We start from the raw sequence: 20784 nt of genomic DNA on the forward strand, positions 1-20784 counted from the left end.
AAAAGGGTCTGACTAACTCCATCGCCACGTGCTTCGTGTACATCTCGTCAAATCGAAATTTTTTTTAAACGACGTAGTTCGGCATTGACGGAAACAATTTTGCACAAATTTGGCACCATGCGACACGCGTGTGAATTTATTAGGTATTCGTGATTGCGAAGCGGGCAGAAGGCTTAATATTTCATACGAGAACCTCGCGTAATTGCGTTGCCGGTTTGTGAATAATTTGCAACTTGAGGCCAACGGCGGCACGCAATTAATCTGGCAGTATCTCTCGATCTGATTGTGAAATAAAAGTAGGGACCTGTCGACGATGCCGCGTGAGAAATTGCTCGGAATAGAATCATTAATCGCGTATGCGGTGTACGAGGAAAAGGAGAAAGAATAAAAGATAAAAGTAACGTGAAGCAGGTAAGAAACGGAGTTGAAAAAAAAAATAGTTCAAAAAATTATAGGTATATATACACTGTGTGTAGGTATGTATCAAAAAATGACCGCGTGCAGCAACACGGAGTGCAGTGTCAGCTGGTAAGGCCCAGAAAGAGGACCATAAGGCCCGATACGTTTAGCGGGTTTTTATCTATAAAAGAAATATGTATATCTTTCACGTTATGAACCAGCGACTGCCGTTATACTCGCGGCATCCCCACGTAGCGTTTCATCTTTCACCCCGAAATAGCTCCCTCAGGAACTCGACAAGCGGTTGAAAGTAGAAAATAAAAATGCAGCGAAGAAAGGTGGGGATCGAAACACCGAGCGTAGGCTGAAAGCCTGCAGGTTTCGTACATAATTGTACCGATTAAGTGGATTTCAAGATGTCTGTATAATACGGTCTATCTTGTAAGGTATACTGAGAAAAATTTCATTTGTTACAGTAACTAGAAAAATTCAGTAAAACAAGTATCGTTAAAAAAAACTGTTCGAATATTGTTGGGATTACGAAAAACGAGGCACGCGTAACCATTTTGCGCTATCGTCGATCCTTTTTTGGTAATTGAAACGCAAAATCAGTTTGCGAGACTTGCTCTACTTTTTTAGTTAAATAAGGCTTTAACATCAATTTATTGTTGCACAAGCATTAAATTTTTGCAACAGTTACAAGAAAATATAGTAACAGTGATCGTAATGATAAAGAATAGTAACGGATACTACTAGACTTTCTGGTAACAGCTAGAAAACTAATTTTCATTTTTTACCTAAAACTGTATTTTTCGATTGTGATAAAAACTGAAAATAGTTAAGAACTGAGCGGTAACCGGAACGAAAAATTTCTCTCAGTGTATATGTATACATTAACGCAAATACCGTTTCTGGTGACTTTTGAAACGTTTCTGTTTTCTCTTTTTCTAATGTTCGATTCGGACGGTGAGACCCATTTATCGATAAACATTGCGACGGGAAAAGGAGAAGAGAGAAAAAAAAAAGTCCATCTCGAGGAGTGTCGAGAGCTTGATGCTGAATCGAAACGAAGTTCTTCTCTTAGCCGACGCGAAAAAAAAACAAATAAATAAAAATAATCGATCAAGATATGGTTTAAAGAAAAAAAGGAATTTTTCATTAAATTTTATCGCCTCGGTCAATCCTGATAATTATATACCCGGAGCGCATTATACTTATAGGTAGACGGGGTTTGCGTCGCGGCGAGGTGGTGGGAGTCTGGATCGGCGTATGGGTGAGACCGAGTCGGGTTCCCTGACCCAAAGAGAAGCGGTCCTCGAAGTCCCACAGTTACCCCCACCGAGCGGACCCGAGGGGCCCTAAGGACGGCGTGCCACGCGCCAGCAGCGTGCAGCAGACTCATTGTCTTCGCGTCTCCATGCGGCGGCTCCATCTTCGTCGATCTCGAAATTCCCAACATCTGTCGGGCTCGCTTTTGCGCTTGATATACCTTCACTTGACAACAGGATCGCCGTCCACAGTCCCGCATCGCCAACATTTTTTGGCTCCTGTCCGAGGGTCCTTCGGCTTCGCAGCTCGCGACCGTTACGTTAGAAATTATATTTCAAATAAGCTGCAGCTTACGTCGATCGTATGCCACGTTCCGATCGTTCGGTGCTTTCAAATTGTGAGAGGTTTGTTAAACTTTGGGCCCGTCCGGTGATCGGCGCTAACTGATATTCAGGGAGTGCGAATTCGGGTTGTTGAAACGTTCGTGCATGTTGAGAAAAAATTGTTATTTAAAAATTTGAGGATCACCTAAAATTCAGTTAACTATAATACAGAGTCATGTCTTGATAATTCAGCTCTTGCAAAGCTTTCACAAAATCGACAAATAACGTTTTGTTGTAAACTGTTTCGTTCCGTTACCGTTACTAACTTCTATCCCACCAAAAGTTGACAAACTCGCACTGAAGTCGGGATCACCTCCAATTCAGCAATTCGTCGAATCTTCGTAACCTCAATTTCGAGATTGTCTTCGTAACTAATTAGCAAGCGTCTTGCTGCCGAGAAGAATCCAATAAAAACGACCAGCGGCATCTCTTGCACTACCCCATGTTTGCAAGTAGACCAAATCACACTATCATCGACTGTCGCATATTACAACACCATCGACCGCAGTTTGCAATTAAAAAGTTTGACATGTCGCGACGGCGGTCCTCGGTTAATCAATAACGACACATCGACAACCTCGAGTATGTAAGATTATAATTAATTATCGATATCGCGTTTGGACCGCGAAGCATCGCCCCGGGTGCAAACGAAAAGTTTTCTCCTCCCGTCTTCCGAAAGCGACAATCGGGAGAGCGCAAGTGGAAAGTACAAGAGTCTAAGTAGGTACAAAGGAAGCTCGCAATTGCATCGAAGCGACACCGAAGGTGCTGATCAGTCGCGTCACGTACGCCCCCATTTTCCGTTGCAACAGGTTTACACTTTCGTCGGCTGCGACGACGCATCGGGAGATTATTATCGACGAACCCGATCATAATTCGATCTCTCTCCGAGGCCGTGACACCCGGTCATCGCCTGCAACCGATTTCCGGACGCGTCCATCCAGGGCGGAAGAACCGCGCGACGAACGACGCTGTTTCGGGGTCGCTGGCTGCTGCGTCGAATCGACGACGACGACGACGACGACGCGACGGACGGACGGACATCTGCCCGTCTGCGGCAGGTGGTGCAGGGCCCTCTCTCCTCTCTCCTCCAGACTCGAATTCCCTCTCCCTCTCTTTCTCCTTCTCTTCTCCTGCGGGAGCCACGCGACCGCCGGGACCAAGTCGCGTGGCTGGCTGCATATTATCCCAACTCCGCAGTGCACCCGGAGGGGGATTAACTGCGTTGAAATTTTACGCTGGCAGTTTATTAATCGCCGCCCACCTCGCAACGCGATATACCTACTCAATTTCGAGTCGAGTATTTAAAAGAGGCTTCGCGGGATCGGGTTTTACGCTGATTAACGCTCGCGTGAAATCGAATTACGATTCAAATAATTGATCTTGAGATATGCGTTTTGAAATTTGTCACACACGCTGAATGGCACGAACGATGTCAGGTCGTTTTTCGTATTTTTCTTGTATGCAATCATATGATCAGAGTTTCTGTTTTATATTCAGCGTTCGTTTCTATGATGCAAATTTGTATCATCGAATTAATCCCAACGTGTCCTACAGAACTGCTGAAACCGCGCGGTTCAAAAATTAATTGAACGAACATCGCGTAAGTTTTCATTTCATTAGCTAAACTGTTTCATTTATATATTTCAACCGTAAAATTGTACAACGATGCTCATAATTCCCATCAAGGGTTTTGGGAAAAAACAATTTGCAATATTTGAACTACCTGATCAGGAATCGAAAAGCAATTTTTTGATACGTCGATAATATTTACAACGGTTGCGAAGTTTCCGCGGTGAAGAAAAAAGATGAAATTCAGGTATCCGAGTCTTCGACGGGCTAATTCTTAAAGCAGCTGTTATGAAAACGCACCGAAACAACGAGCCGCGCGAATTAGTTCGAAATTTTATTTCCCAGTCAAAGATCGAAGTGATGATAAATAATGAAATAGAGTGAAACCTCCCGGGCGAGTATCAGCTGTAAAGCGCGTCGGTCGCATGCATCACTCATAGGTGTGTACGTATAGAGATTATAATACACGAAGTTGAGCACCAGGTGCAATTCGCTTCTTCTTCTGCCGCTGCATCGCATATACGTGTACCCCTTTCGCGTTGTACTTCGCATTGAGTCGCGAATAATAAGCATGGCATTCAGAGATCCCGCGCACGGCTCGACGGAGGGAGAAGAAAAGGAAAAGTGTCGAGGGTGGCGGAGAAGGAGAAGAAGAAACTGCTGGACGAAACGGGGGATGAAGCGAGGGGCGGAGTAATGAATGAGAAGCGAAAGAATATGAGGAATAATGCAGACGCCGTTGCAGCAGCCAGCTCATCGGCAGCACATGCCGCCAACTTTTTGCAAAGTAATATCGCCAACGGCCACGATCGCTACGCATTAAATTGACAGTTGTTTTTGATATTCAAGTTTGTACGAATCAGAAATCGAATGTCTAAAAACTACACGTACGTACATCGTCATATTCGTGCAATGAGAAAAGCTGGAAAGTATGTTAATGAAAAATCGAATGATAAAAAATAAGCGATGTTTTACGGTTGGATTTCCCGGCGAGGTAGCCTAAAAATTGTTCGCGAAGAGCTATAAAGGGAGGATGCGTTGCTCAATCCGGTCGTTGATTCGCGTCGTCACTCGACGCCCGAAAATAACATTGATTATTTATAGTTTCTAGAAACTAAAAAGTCGCAAAAATAGCACCCCGTTGCACGCACTCCATTATTCTTGAGTGGCAGGGCTCGCGGGCTGTGAGAAGAGCCTGATCGTCCGTATAACGTGGAGGGTCCGGGGCAGCAGCTGAACCCTTTTACAATTTGTCTAGCCGAGAATGCCGATTCGCAGAAATGTCAGGAATGACCGTTTTAAAAAATAATAAAACAAAAACGAAACATCCGATACGCGTTTGTCAAACGAAGGAATGTCGCCGGCGGATTCGGATTCTTCGAATATTTGAACTCAATTTTTATCCGCCTCCGTATAACCGAGTGCCTAGATTCCCAGTCCGAATTCATTAAGCCGCACCCAGCAGCGAACAACCCCTTATGCACGAATAGAATGATTCTGCCAAGTTGCATCATCGTCCGAGTCGCGGGGGTGCGTTCAACCCTTTTCCTAAACAATGAGACCCCGAATGAGGCCTCCGAATCACGAGTTAAAAAAATTCCACAAAACCCCAACCGCGTTGGTCCGCATCTCTCTTTTTCCCCACGGTGACATTTGTTTTCTCTACTTTGTACACATTTTTTTCATACCCGTTTTATGTAAGTACACGTTTGTCCAAGTTTTTTTTTTTTCTCTCGTATAGATACGTGGTGTAAGCTTGTACGTGACCAACCCTTCCGACACGTACACAGTCTCCGTATCTTTTTTTTCGCCTTTTTTTCACCGAAGCTAACCCTAAACGGAATCGGTGCGCACCAGAGGGTGGTTTCCTTAATTACGAGGGTCGCGGGGAATTTTAACGGGGTGAAAAAGAGATGACAGAGGGAGCAAGGATTAAACGAAACGAACTCGAGACCTCGTTAGAAAGGGACGTGGATTTTTATTGTTTGCTATTTCAAGCGACAATCGCGTCTCGATGCGTTGCACAACTTTCCTCAATCAAGCCGATGTCAAGTTGGATCGGTGATAAAACTCGAGATATTGAGAGTTTCGAAATTTTGCAAAAAATTGAGTAATTGTAAGGAAAATCTAAAAAATCTGTGCACCGCGTGAGAACGAATTTCTGCCGCAGCTCAATCAGAAACAATTCAGTTTTCTCTAACCCGTAATTGACCCCAAGACCTTTTTCCCCGCATATCAGCCTCGGGAAATTTGTGACCGCTACTACAAGTCGACAGACGGAAGGAACGTTTGCTTCTGATCTTCGAGCCGAGTTTCATTGAGGGGCAATTTATTGCGAGAACGGCGGTATGAAATTACGGACCCTTGGCCGGCGGCCGGAGGCGGCTTTAGCTCATCGTCAGGGCACCTCGCCCGACACATGTAACCGCATCAAGCATCACCAGCAGCAGCAGCAGCAGCAGCAGCGAGAGAAGGATCTAATCAGAGATACGGGGGAGGGAGTCTGCGGAAGCTATTCCGGGTGCAGGGAGTTGCAATACGCCAGCCTAAACTTACACCGTCGGTTCTTATTCTAGACTCGAGACGAGGAGAGCTGCGGAAGCCGGAGAGAGGGAGAGACCGAGAAGGAGAGGAGGGTAGAGGAGGAGGAGAGTAAGAAGACGGCTGGAAGACAAGGACGGAGAGAAAAAGGAGAAAATAATCGGCCGGGTAAAGAGGGAGAACAACGGGAAAAATAAGAATAAGAAGAGGAGGAGGAAGAGCGTGAGTGACGTCAATTGGAAAAGGTCCCACCGTGCCCCGCCTGGCACACGCGACCCGTCCAGACTTAAACTTTAAATTAGCGAACCGAACACCTTGCACACTCGGAATAGAGCTTCGATAGCTAGGCGAACCCGCTCGACTTGGCCTCCTGTCAACGAGGGCTATTTACACCCTCGATACCGATTCAAGACGATCGATCGCGTTCTCACGCAACGGAATTGCGACCCCCAAAATTGAATATATCCTTTCATTTCGACGATCCCGAAGGCCGCGGGAATGGAGATTAGCCAATCGTGAAAGCTCTCCATCCGTCAAGCTTTTCTTCGTCGAATTTTATTTGAAACATGCGGCAAAATCGATTTATAACCGATGTGATCGTGTATCCGATTACTCGACTTGAGGTATGCGCACTGAGAGAAATTTTTCATTCCTGTTACCGCTCAGTCCTTAACTATTTTCATTTTTTACCTCAATCAAAAAATACAATTCTAGATACAAAATGAAAATTAGTTTCGTAACTGTTACCGGAAAGTCTAGTATCCGTTACTATATTTTCTTGTAACTGTTATGAAAATTTAATGCTTGTGCAGCATTAAATTGACGTTAAAGCCTGATTTAACTAAAAAAAAGTAGAGTAAGCCAAACAAACTAATTTTGCGTTGCAATTACCAACAAAGGATTGACAATAGCGCAAAATGGTTACGTGTACCTCGTTTTTCGACATTCCAACAATATTCAAACAGTTTTTTTTAACGATACCTGTTTCACTGAATTTTTCTAGTTGCTGTAACAAATGAAATTTTTCTCAGTGCACGTGAAAGTACGACAAGTTTTAAGCATCGAGCAATCGATCTTTATTAATTACTATAAATTTATTTTTGACAAATTGAAGAACTTATTACGGGATTTTTGACATTTCGCGCGTAATAAAAACGGGTCTACAATGCAATCGCTAAAAAAATTATGGAATAATCATATTTTTCGTCTTGCGTTAAACCTATAAGACAGCTGGAAAGCTGAGTTTATTATACGTCTGTATAAATATTTGATCTATCAGGAAAAATCGTTGATGTGGGTCCATTGTTTACAATTCAGGCGTTGATTATTGCTGCAGCATGCGAGTGAAAAAAAGCTATAGATATCCCTGACGATGTTTCGGAGATAGGGTTGAAGTTAAGTTAGTAACCTAATTCGATATATATAGCCGATTGACGTCCGTAGACGACTGGCTGGCTTAGCCAAAGATTGCATCGTTGACCCGGTGGAGATGCCGTAAAACGACGCGCATCTGAGAAGGTGTTTGTTCCTAGTTTCGTGAGTGTATAACTCGTGTCGAGAGTCGGCCGCTGACACACCGGCGGGTCCAACCATCATCGGCATCGTTTCTTTTTCGATCGTAGTTGCAGCCTTGAGCTAAGCTCGGTGGCCCTTTTTCAAAATCTACAATGTGTCTCACTTTCGCGGTTGAAATTTTGATTTTTCTTTCCTCGGATATAGCGTCTCGTTAGCTGGACGACTCTTTGACGTAACTACTGCAACAGACTTCACGTAATGGATTATAAACAACGCGAAAGAGGGGACGATCATCACACACGTGGCAACGAACTCGAACGCGGAAATAAATTACTAAACGGAGCGTACCAAAGCGGTTTCACTCGTACTCTGGTAAGCCATGTATGTGTCGGTGCAGCGGGCGTCGCGACGCCGGATATTTTCGGACGTATGTACGCGGTGCAAAACTAGCTACGCGCGAGTTTCCCGCAACAAAGTTTACGAGACGGGCAAGTAATCCGGATTCACTCGAATCACCGCATCACGTACACTCGGAATTCAAAATTACGATATTTACGAAAGGAAAGATCGTAATGAGCTCGAAACTTGACGTACGATAATTTTTTCACCACAATTTTCGCGTCTACTCTTCGTTGAATGAACAAAAGAAAGGTGTTGAGCAAAATTTCGAATCTTCGTATAAATTCGAGCACAATTGAGCGGGCACCGTTTTTCTTTGTTGATCCTATCAAAGTTTATAATCGAATAGACGAAATTCGTTTCGCCATCAGCGGCGTCACCTCGAATAAACGCGTTTATACCGCCGAAGAAGATAGAGACCGGTTTGCAAAATACTGGTAACCAGTTTTTTTTCTTCGTGCCTAACTCTTAATTTTTACATTTTGTCGGTATGGAGGACAGGAAGTGATTAACCGCGGGATTCATGCCGCTCTTATAACGACCGGGGAATCACGGTTAAACAAAGCACGGAAAATACTCAAGTGTCAGTTCCGGTCTGGCATATAATGCAAGAAGCACTATCCGCGCCGCAGCTCCACGAGATATGAAAAAGGGGAACTCAACATGGGTGATCATCTTCCGGTAACTTGTAAGCGACGTAATACGTCCGTTTCTAATTTTTTCAACTCGTTTGCTTTTCTACTCGAATAGCGTCCTCCTTGCACCACGCATACATTTTTCGTTTCGTTAAGTAATCGGTAGACTCGAATTTCTCCAAAATCTGTTCTTTGTGTGCCGAAATTTTGGCGGGAAAGCCGCATAGCTAGGGGCTGTAAATCTTGCCGAACGATGCACAGAAGCAGGGAAGAATTCTCCCACGATTCTCGCTCAGCTGATCCAGGCGACGAGCATCCCGAATCGAACAACAGCTGAAACGATTCTCGTACCTGTTTGCCGCCGTTTCAGGCCTTAAACTTTATACCTTAAACTTTAAACCACCTTTGTGCAATTTTGCATTTCAGCTAACGGAGGAAGGAAAAAAGAAAATACACCCCCGCTAAGTCTTCCGAGATTTGAAGGACTGCCTACCTACTGCGGGACCGCGTTGCGTTTCGTTGCACAAGAAAGATCGCATTGTACTCGTGCATTTTGGCCACGCTATAACCAACAACAAGATCCTTGATCGTACTACCAGCTAGGTCAACGAAACTCAGCTTTGTCAAGGCTCTGCAGGTATACGCTTTAGGACGAAGAGATCTCTCGTGATCGATGAAATGTACTTGCAGGTATACCGAAATACGATCGACCGACGCGACAATACGCCGCGATGTCGAATGTTTCAGAGCTGCTCGTGATCTTCGAGGAATAATAAAATTCTGACTGACGCGACTTGACAATATCTCTACGCATTTTGTGGCGAATGAACCAGATTTCTCTGCGATATTCCGACTATTAGCCGCAGTCGAATTTCACACACGGTGGTGATTCTTCACGGAGGGCAGGAAGCTCGTAATCTGTTGCGGCCTTGATAAACATCTCGTTGTGTCCGTGTATTCCCGCGTATCTACAAGCGGTCGGGAATGTCGAGACTAGCGGAAAGCATCCCACGTATAAGATACAAACATAGCGATTACTTAATCGCGAGTTACATTCGCCCCTACGTAAAACCACAGCTTTTTTTTATTTCTTCTCTTATCCAGTTCCGGAAAAGCCCGCGTCTGAACGTCTGTAGCACTCGGAGGTGAGCCGAGATGTTATATGGATCGCTATAATAATACATGCGGACGAGAAGTGGGTCGCCGCTTTGCGTTATGTTACTCGGTGGAAGTCCGTGATCGAAATTTGAAAGGTTCCTAAATGCTTTCATCGGAATCGTAACTCGAAGAGATCATTTAGATGAAACGTTTGAATATAATAAGTGGGCATGTTCTGTAATCGTTCGATTTTACAGTATACCATTTTGCGTTTCTAGGTGCGAAAGCTTTTGAACAAAGAGCCTTGAGAGTCCGAATAATAGTTACTTCAATGCAGTTTTGAAAGTGTGTCGAGAAATTTAAATCCTGACGATTTGAAGATAACAAGAATTCGCTAATTCGAATCGGAATCGTTAATTGATCGTTCGTTACTTGTATAACACGCTTCTTCGGCAGTATAATGAGTCAGTTAACAGACACGCGGTTTTGATTCCAGCCTGCACATATCTGAGTCAGAGTTGTTCCAGGAGTCGTTAGACCCTGCACACAGTCAGAGTAATACGACCTGTAGAGAACGACTTCGGAGAAGTTCTGGAGGTAAAAACAGCACACCGCAAGCACGTTTTCTTGTGTTTAAATCCAGCAATGCCGACACCACGACGTGACGTCGTTAAGACTAATCCGCACAAATTGCACAGTTGTACATTTTACGAACTTTCGTTTTTGCGCGACAACTTATAGGTGCTTAAATTACGGCATAAGGTCCTTGTGTCGTGAACCGTCTTACCGCCTTTCCCTTATCTTGGGCGCAAGTAGGCGTTTAATACATACCTACGTGTAACCATCGCCTCTGGCTGCAGTGCATGGCCGTATCGAGTTTGGTTTAGGTTTATTTGAGGACTTGAGGCGCGGCGTGTCTGCCATATGACAATAACATCTGTGGGGCTCGGGCTATGCCTGCAATGCTGCACCAGCTCAAAGAGGGCCGTGCAGCCGATCAGCCACACAACCACTGCAGCTTACATCGCACGAACTTCCAAACTCACAGGTAAGCCTGGCCGAGGTTCTCCGAGTTTCGGGGCTTCTGGGGGTGGGAAACTCCTCAGCCCCGGATGGGCCATCTTGCAAGCCCAACGTCGAAACTGGCGTCCCGACGCGAAAGCACAGGTGTTCTCAAGCTCGAAAATTCGTATATACCGAGGATCGAAACTTTGAACATCTTTTGAGAATACGAATCATTCACTTTGAACGAACTGATAAGGTTTGAAAGTAGAGAAAAAAAAAAAAAATTACTGATATTCAGACACTCTCTCTCCCTCTATCTGCGTTCGATTGGATTCTGATGCATTTGCTCTTTTCAATATCTGCACGAGTTTCGATATCGATGTACAATGAATGTTATCGCAGTGATGCGAAGGAACCTGAAATCCCCGAGGCAAAGAGCCACTGCATATAACAGATGTGGATGTAACAACGCGTTCTGGCCGCAGAGAATATTGAGAGGCTTGCTCGGTCGTTTGTACCTGGGAGAGAAGCACTAAATTAGCGCAGAGTTTTACAGGTAAGGTCTGAGGTGGGTCCGAGGTTTAGAGACTGTACAACCGGACAAGCCGAAGAACATGCCAAAAACATGTGTGAAGGATTACTGCAGGGGTCCGTGACGTATTTGTCATAAATTTGAATGAAAGTTGTGCGCACATTTTTCAGCATAAATTCCACGCCTCGAGGGGTCAAGGAAATACAAAAATCTCACGGCTCAACAATAAATCATGAATATTTCAAGCTACACGTGTTACACCATTGCCCCAACTATGCAGCAAACACTGTGTTGAAATACTTGAGAATGGCACGAATATTTTCGCAGGCCTTATTTACTCATCTTGAAGCTCTCGCCCAGTAAATTACCGTCTAAAAATAGTATTTTCAAATCAACTCAAATGAGCGAATCGGCCTTTCTTTCTTCATCGACGCCCTCCGCCTTATCACAGAGTAGAGATATCTTCTTTACCAAGGCGACGAGTGCGTTTCAACTCACTTACCGTTTTTAGATGGCGGTAGTTTAGCTCTTATACCGCAACGATGCAGGATTCTATATGCGGACTGATCGATCACACACACGATATGCACACGGTGTCAAAGTGTGCGCATTTAATTTCAGGGTGAACGGCAAGATCTTCTCCGGCCGTTCGAGATTATGTGTGAAAAATATTCGGACACAGGTCAGAGAACGGTGTGCACCCAGGCGGTTACACGTGTGTGCGTTACCACCTGGGATAACGGTACTATCAACGGAGCTGAGATACATAACCTAAAAACTATGCAAAACGGTAGAAAACCCGAGGTTCCGTATAGGTTATGTGAGGAATGTTTCTGGGGTGAAAATGCTGCCGAAACTGGGTTTATTCGGCGATTTCAGATCGGCAACGTGCGCAATTGGCAGCCGCGGCGTGTGAGGCAAGAGGTACAAAGTTCGGACAGGTTATTATTGTTTGCAGAAAGGCACGGAACTCCGACGGAGTGACAAATGTCACCGACGACTGGTGCGTTCCGTACCTCAAGAACGGGGCGATATAATTATGCGAGAAGAGGCGGGGGAGAGGGAAAAAACGACGAAGGGAAAGGAGAAATTTGCTAAGATTCCTGGACGGGCTGTCTACGGGTTTACGCTCGGTTTACGCGTGTCGAGACGAACGGAAAATAGAATAAGAGAAGAAACTGAAGGGGGAATTTGGACGAGCCAGGGTTTACTCACCGCTGTGGCCGGTGTTGCTCGAGGATTGACCCATCTCGATGAGCATACGCAGGCTCCGGATAACAGCCGCACTCCGCACTCAACGATCGTACATTTAAATAAAATAACGGCATAAGATAGTAATATAATGACACATTTTTTTTCTTAACTAAATATCACATCTCGTTACCCTCAGCACCGATGGACGGCTGCCACGAGCCACGTGATTGGCCAGCCTGCTCGCCTACACTCGCGCACCATTGTTTACACATTTAGCGGGAATTTTCAAACGCTTCGAACCCGTTTCGCGCTAAGCGAAGATCGAGGCCCTCGCCAAACTGCGGGTTCGTTGGATTTGATCGAAGACCGGGATACGCGTTTATGTTTCAATCACACACGTACGCGGCATCTGCTCTTGAATGTTAGAAAAGAATTGAAACTTAGGATACAAGCCGTTGGATGCGAGGTATGAGACTGATCTTGAGTCGCTGTCAGTTAAGTACAATTGTTTATCGATTGAATCTAAGTAACAAAACTCTTGTCATTGTCAATTGCCCGATATAATTACGGTTTGACGGCGATATTTTAAACCCTGAAAAATTCCTGGATGAATAATTGTTGCAAGGTGCTGAATCCTCGTTGGATATGAAACCTTAAGCTGTGTGCAATATCAGGTACTTTGCACTGTTTCCCTGCGTTATTTATTCCTTAGCTTCGGTAAATACCAAATCAAATACGACGATAGAATTATATTCTTTAAACTACGTACTCATTCGGTACTTTCACTTTTACCATCAAGAAGAATAAACAAAACACAGATTGATAAAACGTTTGAAAGGAATCAGCATTGATACGTTGTCCCTGGGTGTTTAATAGACGGATGTTTCAATTATGGATTTTTCGACTCGCAGGGTGATTAAATTCCACGAATATAGATATATATATGTGTAAAAACGAATCGTGTATATCCTCTGCACCGCTGCCGTCTACACAGCTATTAAACACAGAAAACACACCCACAAGTTGCGTGAGTAACTCATTTATATCTGGTCGGGGAATTCTCGCACGCGAGATCCGTAAACTTGCGGCAAAAGTGTTTTTCCCAACATCGTTAATTATATATACATATATATATGTGTGTGTGTGTGTGTGTGTGTGTGTATTCACAATGTTTTCCGATCCATCTTCACTCTCTTCTCGAAATTTAACGAAACTATTCTATAACGTTATAAAATTCAAATATGCCTAACATCTGGGAGAATCGAAGATGGCAAGAATGAAAAATCATGTCTGAATTAGAAATGAGCGTATCGTTAATGGCGAGCTAAATCAATGAACCCGCAACATAAACCTACAGGTAAAATAGATTGTCTAAAATGACGTGGTATTGGTTATTTCGAATCTTGATTATGTGTGCACACTTCGTTTCTGCAGTCTAAAAAATTGAATATGAATAAGGGAAAACTTGTTTGTATAAAAAATTCAGTAACGAGTATTATTTCAGAATCTGAGGTACAGAAAAAAAAAATTTACCACACCGTTGCAGCTGAGGTTATTTATTGGTATTCGTAGTCACCATAGTGACGAGGAACCACAACACACACGTGCACACGCCTCCTCGTTTCGACGTCGGTACGTCGGTACGTCGGGACGTCGGGCGTCGAGACGGACGTCGTACTAGGGTGAACGGTTTCGTTACGCCACTGCCGTCGAGCCCTCCGTCGAGTTCGCCGACGGTTTTCGAGTGGTTGGTAAAATTTTGACAAACTTGGGCAAATCGACTAGATTTGAAGTCGTGCGTCAACTAAATAATCCTGCTTTGCGTCATTGATACGTCCGTTCAACATAATGCAGAGACTGAGAAGTGCGGTCGCCTTTTCAACTTCGCTGTCGAATTTTCAAAAAAGCTGACGTCAAAAGTTCGGTAGTAGTTGGTTTCATAGTTTCATGTACGTAATATAATACGGCGTGTGAAAATGATAATGAAAATTTCGAACAATCCTCGTTACTTTTCATCGTTGATCATCCTTTTCCTTACTTTTCAAACCGGTAAGTATTATAAGTATTTGTGAAAATAAATTCATTTTTGTAATTCACTGCGCGTGGGTGTTACTGCGGTACACTAAAAAAAAAGTTTCCTCCAAATTCGCGCTAATTGACGCAACTTAATTCGACCGATATTCAACTTCACGTGACACTGTCAAGTCCACGATAGAACGTAAAACGTGTACAACGATATTGGTTTGCCATTGTAGGTGCGCCGATCAATTACACGATGGTATGCTATGTATACACATGTTTGATCCACGCAAATATTTGCCTCTATCTGCCTCGGTGAAAGGTATCCGTTTTTCGTTCCTGCTGAATTTATATAGTTTCGTCCAACGTCACTTTAGCGTCGTTTCAACTTCGAGTCCTTGTTATTCGCGGTACATAATATGCGTGTTATATCCACGCATCGTTATTCTATTTCGGTTAACGCGGCGGAAGCAAAGCACGTATGCTGATTGAAATTAAGTATAGTTTCATCTACAGCCTCACTCAGGTAATTAAACGTGCGATTAGGCGGAAGATCGTTACAACCTGCGTCCTATAAAAGTTTCGTTCAAATTTGTTGAGCAACGTTTTCTGCCCTCTAAAAAATGTTCCTATCCTATAAATCTACCTTTTGTGCAGCCACTTTTATATACCAACGGAGCTGCGATGATTCAAACGGCCACGAAACACGTGCAATTGATTTTGCGATTTATATATGCCGTGCTGAAAATAGACGTGCGAAACGGTGGGACCGCGAATAACAAAACGCTGTACACCCGATTGGCTAGCAAAGAAATTAATCGTAGTGGAGTCTGAGACAGTATCCCCTGTGCCATAACTCTAAGGAGACATTGAGGATGAATCTAACGAAATATACCCAAAGTTATAATTACGGATTAATTTTTTATCGCCCTCTAAGGGCTGAGGTAACTCGCGTGGCGAGGCGATGAGGCCGTGGAATTAGGCATGAGAAATCCAGCTTGAGCTTGATGGGTATCAGAGCTGATGGAAACCGAGGGAAACCGAGTCTCTTCTTTGCGTATCGTTACACCAGCTTATAAGTTTCTGGCGTATTAGGTACGTAGGTATGTACGCAAAACGCATGATGCAATCAGGCTCTGAAATGGAACCAGTCCATCACTACTCTCCCTTGGAGACTTAAGGGTCAAGTTTGGCAAACATCCGAGCTGCTCTCCGAGTTCCCACGAAATCCCTGAGGGTAGATGCGATCCTTCCTTGGCCCAGGATACGACGATCCTTCGGCCTCTCCGCCGGATCAGTCGACTCTTATGATACACCGCACTGATTGAACTCTGTAAACACCGAGCTCTCGGTGATTGTCCGACGTACGTACGTTCATGATGAACACGATACGTAATACTACAAACTTCGTTCAAGGCACTGTCGTGGAGATTTTATTGATAAGGTAAATTCAGCAGGCAGTCATAATTTTCAGACTTTACGAAGCGTGATGATTGTAAAGAAAAAATCCGATTTCTACATCGATTGGCTACGATAAAGAAAATTGGAAAGGGGTTTGAGGGTAAAAAGTCGATACTTTCTAATGATTTTACCTCTAGAATCGTTTGATTTCATTCTGTGATGGCTCGTTTTGTTCAGAAGACTTGTTTTGTATTCAAATCTATCAGGCTTTGAAGCATTTGGAAACGATTTAAATTCAAACATCGATTTATAATTTTTTTTTCACGATTCCAGTATTTTCTATTTTCCTTTTTCGACGTTTTTAAAGAAATATTCTCAGCATGGCACTATAATACTTTGATTAATACTCAATGTCCGACTACCTCGCAATAAAATGTATACCTGTATTTATTTCTGGAAATGAGGAATTTCGACTTGTAAAGGAGAAATAAAAAAATAAGAATTTGTCTCTCACTGTTTGCTATTTCCTAGTTCTCTCAATGCGACAGAATCGATTTAAACACCAATTACAACGACGCCAATTTACAGAGCGCATTCACGTCGTAGAATTCACATAGTACACCACTTATACGGCCTATGGGGAACGTGTATAATCTTTTCCCCGTTTTGATAATTGAATAATCTTTTTTCAGGTGCTGCCATCGATTGTTTCAAATGCGTTTCGATCGGGGGTAACAATAAGGCTTGCGACGATCCCTTCCACAACAATGGTACCCTCGGTTTCCTGGAGACGCCATGTCTTGGAGGTCGCAAGGGACGCGACGGCTTGTTTCCGGCTACAGCCTGCATCAAAATTGCTGGAATTTACGGTAAGTCGCTAGATATGATAATCGAAGTCAAGAAAACAGATCCATTGCTATCAAAAGCCAAATTTTTGTTACGATTAGCTTGATCTAAAAATGTTCCGTTTCGATTTACTTGAATCTCAGTTAACGATCGTTTTAGATGTGGCAACAAAATACTTAAAAATATTTTGCGCATCCTGTGCAATAAATTTCTCAGCGAATTGTTTCGCGCGGAAATCCAGCTCGCCGAATAATTTTTTCAAAATCCCAACGCGTCAAACTGGATAGTTTACAACCGCGGCCACTCGAAAAAGGTTGAAGCCTACATCGTCGGTTATCGTCGATTTTATCTTATCAAAGCTTTGTAGATTGGTCGGCAAACAAGCTCGTGCAGGGCTTGAAGCATTGAATATATTCACACGCCAACTGATTCACGTCTGTGAGAATTCACTGTTCATAAATCGTTCCTGGCCGCAGACGAATCCGGGGTTTCGTTGACGGTAAGGAGCTGTGCCTTGGACAGCGGGACCCTGACGACGGACTCGGAGATCATCAGGATGTCTCACTGTGGCGGATTCTACTTCGACGAGAAGTAATTTTCGAGATTATTAATTGGAGAAAGAACGCTTCAACCCGACTGACACTTGCATTTTTTTTTTTTTTTTTTAACAAATTCCAGGTACGTTCGAGGCTGTGTTCAATCCTGCAGCGACGCCGACGCCTGTAACAGGTCTGGAAAAAATTCACACTCGGCGGTCCTGATCCTTGCGATTTTCGCAGTCCTTGGTCGGCTTTGACCTGCAATTCCTCGCGATGCTTGATCGTTGAATCGATGATCGAGCCGCCGGATACATCGCGAGAACAACGAAGCTAATTTGTCACATCTTCGCCGGAACCTAAAGGTGCAATTTCAATTCGCCGGAGGATTTAGTGATTGAGTAATTGCAATTTGGTTACGTGTCCACGAAATCCAACGAGGCTGATCCGTGGCCTTCGGTTTAAGACATTGTAACGAAACTGTCCTGGGCTTGATTAATTCACTCAATCAAAGTTAGAATTAACCTAAGCGAAGGACACTGCGTAAAAGACGTCGCGTGCAGAGCTTCTCCATAAGTAATGATGCAGCAGCCCCTCTTTATATATTACAGATATTATATTTTAGGTATAACTTCTATCATGGGTTGTGCCTGATGAGCATCATTCCCATTACATACACTGCATACTGTACCCATGTAACTTCGTGGCGAAACCTCATGGGAGATTATCTTATGAGTATACGTAGACTTGTATTATAGAGGATGTGCTCGAAGGATGAACGTGTCTTGGTCATTTTTTTTTTATTTTTTTTTCCATCGTGTAGTCATTGCGATGGTTGATTGTAATCAATTTTCTTTTACAAACCGTTGGGGACAATCCGGTAAGAAGTACGAAACGAAGCACGTTCCACGCAATGAGGCTATTTTGGACAGAGCTAACAAAGTGGTAGATTTACGATCCGCGGTTAAAGGGTGTGTGGACCTTTACGAACAACGCTATAATTAAAATAACAAGAAAACAAGAACTACAGTGGTTTTGCTGATGTAGATTTTAATTGATGATTGCTCCGATATTTTCTGAATGTTTCAGTGACATTGCTATTATTGATGAGACAGTAGATTTTTACTGTCGATTTACTCCAGCCAGAAATGTAAGGGAATTGCTACGGCAAAACTGTTTTTTGCTAGGATATTTCATGTTAACGTAAAGCATATATACGCGTAAAAATGATAGGCATCATGATCTATTATACTTAAATTATATACATTTATTATAATACGCACGTGCAATCTATATGTATATTAATTGCCATGCGAATTCAGCTTGACTCTGGAAATAAAATCATTCGGGTAGAGTTTCTCTCTTGATTTTATTGCCGATGCAATTACGCAATCCCCTGAACTTGGATGCAATTGAAGTTCCGTGTAATTCTAAAATTTTGGAAACGGCTGATTTCATAGTCATGATGAAAAGTGTAGAAGACTGTCATTTCCTGGGTTAATAAATGTGAAAGAGGCGTTTTTAATGTTTTCTCGAATATCGGAACAATTAAGCACTTTCAATACCGCGCATAACTTCCGAGTCTGATACAGTTGCAAATTGATTAGATGCCAAATACGGAGCATAATCCTGTTCACCGTTGCCTGTATATGGGCGGTGGCGCAAAATATTGCGTAAACATAATTTTCCAAATTACTTTGTACTTTTTGATGTAAAACGAATCTGCCTGCATAATGTGGATATGGGATCTACTGCAAATACCCAAGAGTAAGGGACAAATTGAAAAATTTTATGATTTCGTAAGACCGAGCTCCTGCAGCGAGGCGTCGTTATTTTGCATCGTTCCCAAAATAACTTCAATCTTTTCGAGCGTGAGTCGTCCCTTTGATGCTCTCAACGATGACAGCTTCAACTACGATGACCTGGTGGCCCTCTGCACTAGTATCATTATCGTCGGCATCTGGGTGATCAGCTTCAAAATGTACATCGATTCCTTGAAGCAGGTAATTCAATTAACGGATTTGAACAAAAATTGGTGATTTTGTCGCGATAATTGCGTTTGGTCATTAATACAATAATTGAAGTGACAAGTAATGTTTAAAGTAACCGCAGAAGCACGAATGAATTTTTTTGGAACCTGCACCAATTGCCGCGTCTCCATTTGCATTACATTGACGTCATTGAATTGCATACAATCAGGCGTACATGGCGATATTTAAATTAATCTTACGCGGTGGTTTTACATATTTTATGCATCTTGCTAGAGCAAGGTTATATATTATTTGAGTTTTCTTAGCTAGAGTATTTCTGACCAAGTCATTGACTGCTAAACCGTGATAAATCATATTTTTACCGATGTCATTAAATCACCGTCTATACGCGGAGCGAGCGAGCGCAGAAAAAATCTCGCAGCGAACGTCAGAGCAATTACTTAACTGACGCGACTATGTTTCCTCAATTTTTTATTTTTCTAATCTTGGAAGTCTATTATCAGATGTAAATCGCATTGATTCATCAATCGGGATACTCGGTAGGGTTTAAATGTGAAAAGTTTAAAATTCCGGGTGTAAATTTCGCGTTAAGAAAACGTATATGGAGCCGTGAAAAGAAATTCCAACTTGTCGTTATCTGACAATTATGATATCGCGGTTGACGGCATCCTGGATTTTTTATCGCTTTTGGGAGGTCCTGGAGTTACCGAGGTGCGCGATATACGAGATCGTCGTGAAACTCGTTCAGTTTCTCTTCGCGATTTCCAACCTGATTTACCAAATGCTCATGTTTCTTCGGGATCTTTGCGACGAAACTATGCAGACGTTCGCGAACTTCTTTCAAGGCATAGTAAACGTCGTGAGTGGCATATCCTGCGAAGACGTCGAAGACTTCGCTTCCGCCTGCATAGTCGTGCTTCTATGGATCGGAGTCATCAAAATAGTGCTGAACATGTTGGGAAAGGTACGATAAGCGTAAAGATAGCACAAAAAGAAACAAAGAAATCGCCTCATCCTTGGTGGAAATTATTTATACCTTTGACGAAAATCTTTCACGCGACTGACGGAGTCTCTCCTCGCTCATTTTTCCTTTCACCTTTCAATTGTTACATCGAAAATCGTTTCTATTTGTAGATGATGTCCGGATCCTTTTCGTTTCTTCCGCCTTCACCAATCTGCGGACGAATACCTTCAATATTTTTCCCCCCGTCGCGTTATCGGCTTCCTTCTCACAGCGACCATCGTCCTTCTTACATAGAAAGACGAGACTCGTCCAAATCCTATTTTGATTCAAACAAGTTTTGCGATTGATTTGTGCAAAAAATATACCTCCTCTATCGCTGTATCATTTTTTCCTTTTCTCATTGCGTTTCTGCGGATTTTACACTCGAATTACCACTGTTAATGTTAGCCACTGTTTGCCAGTCCCTTTGATTTTTCAAACACCCA

General features: G+C 43.2%; 2 protein-coding genes across 2 annotated transcripts in view; one reads left to right on the forward strand and one right to left on the reverse strand.

Moving 5' to 3' along the window:
* The window catches only part of neur (E3 ubiquitin-protein ligase neur), a 62545-nt gene extending 49792 nt beyond the window's left edge, over positions 1 to 12753 (reverse strand). Inside the window, exon 1 of the mRNA XM_046631286.2 lies at positions 12564 to 12753. Within this exon, the coding sequence (XP_046487242.1) occupies positions 12564 to 12609 (46 nt within the window). The 5' untranslated portion in view covers positions 12610 to 12753. The remainder of the gene's footprint in view (positions 1 to 12563) is intronic.
* A 1435-nt stretch (positions 12754 to 14188) lies between these two features.
* LOC124222490 (uncharacterized) lies at positions 14189 to 18873 on the forward strand. The gene is made up of 4 exons (XM_046633507.2): positions 14189 to 14591; positions 16655 to 16831; positions 17285 to 17399; positions 17487 to 18873. The coding sequence occupies exons 1-4, from the start codon at positions 14519 to 14521 to the stop codon at positions 17602 to 17604; spliced, it is 483 nt and encodes a 160-aa protein (XP_046489463.1). The 5' UTR covers positions 14189 to 14518; the 3' UTR covers positions 17605 to 18873.
* The last annotated feature ends 1911 nt before the right edge of the window (positions 18874 to 20784 follow it).

Source organism: Neodiprion pinetum, chromosome 6 (assembly GCF_021155775.2).
Source record: "Neodiprion pinetum isolate iyNeoPine1 chromosome 6, iyNeoPine1.2, whole genome shotgun sequence".
NCBI classification, from domain to species: domain Eukaryota; kingdom Metazoa; phylum Arthropoda; class Insecta; order Hymenoptera; family Diprionidae; genus Neodiprion; species Neodiprion pinetum.

What these genes read in the sequence shown, in the direction of transcription:
- LOC124222490 (XM_046633507.2), top strand. Translation starts at nt 14,519, where the DNA reads ATGATAATGAAAATTTCGAACAATCCTCGTTACTTTTCATCGTTGATC. An exon ending in CAAAATTGCTGGAATTTACG is followed by an intron (nt 16,832 to 17,284) that starts GTAAGTCGCTAG and finishes TCCTGGCCGCAG; the next exon opens with ACGAATCCGGGGTTTCGTTG. An exon ending in GGATTCTACTTCGACGAGAA is followed by an intron (nt 17,400 to 17,486) that starts GTAATTTTCGAG and finishes AACAAATTCCAG; the next exon opens with GTACGTTCGAGGCTGTGTTC.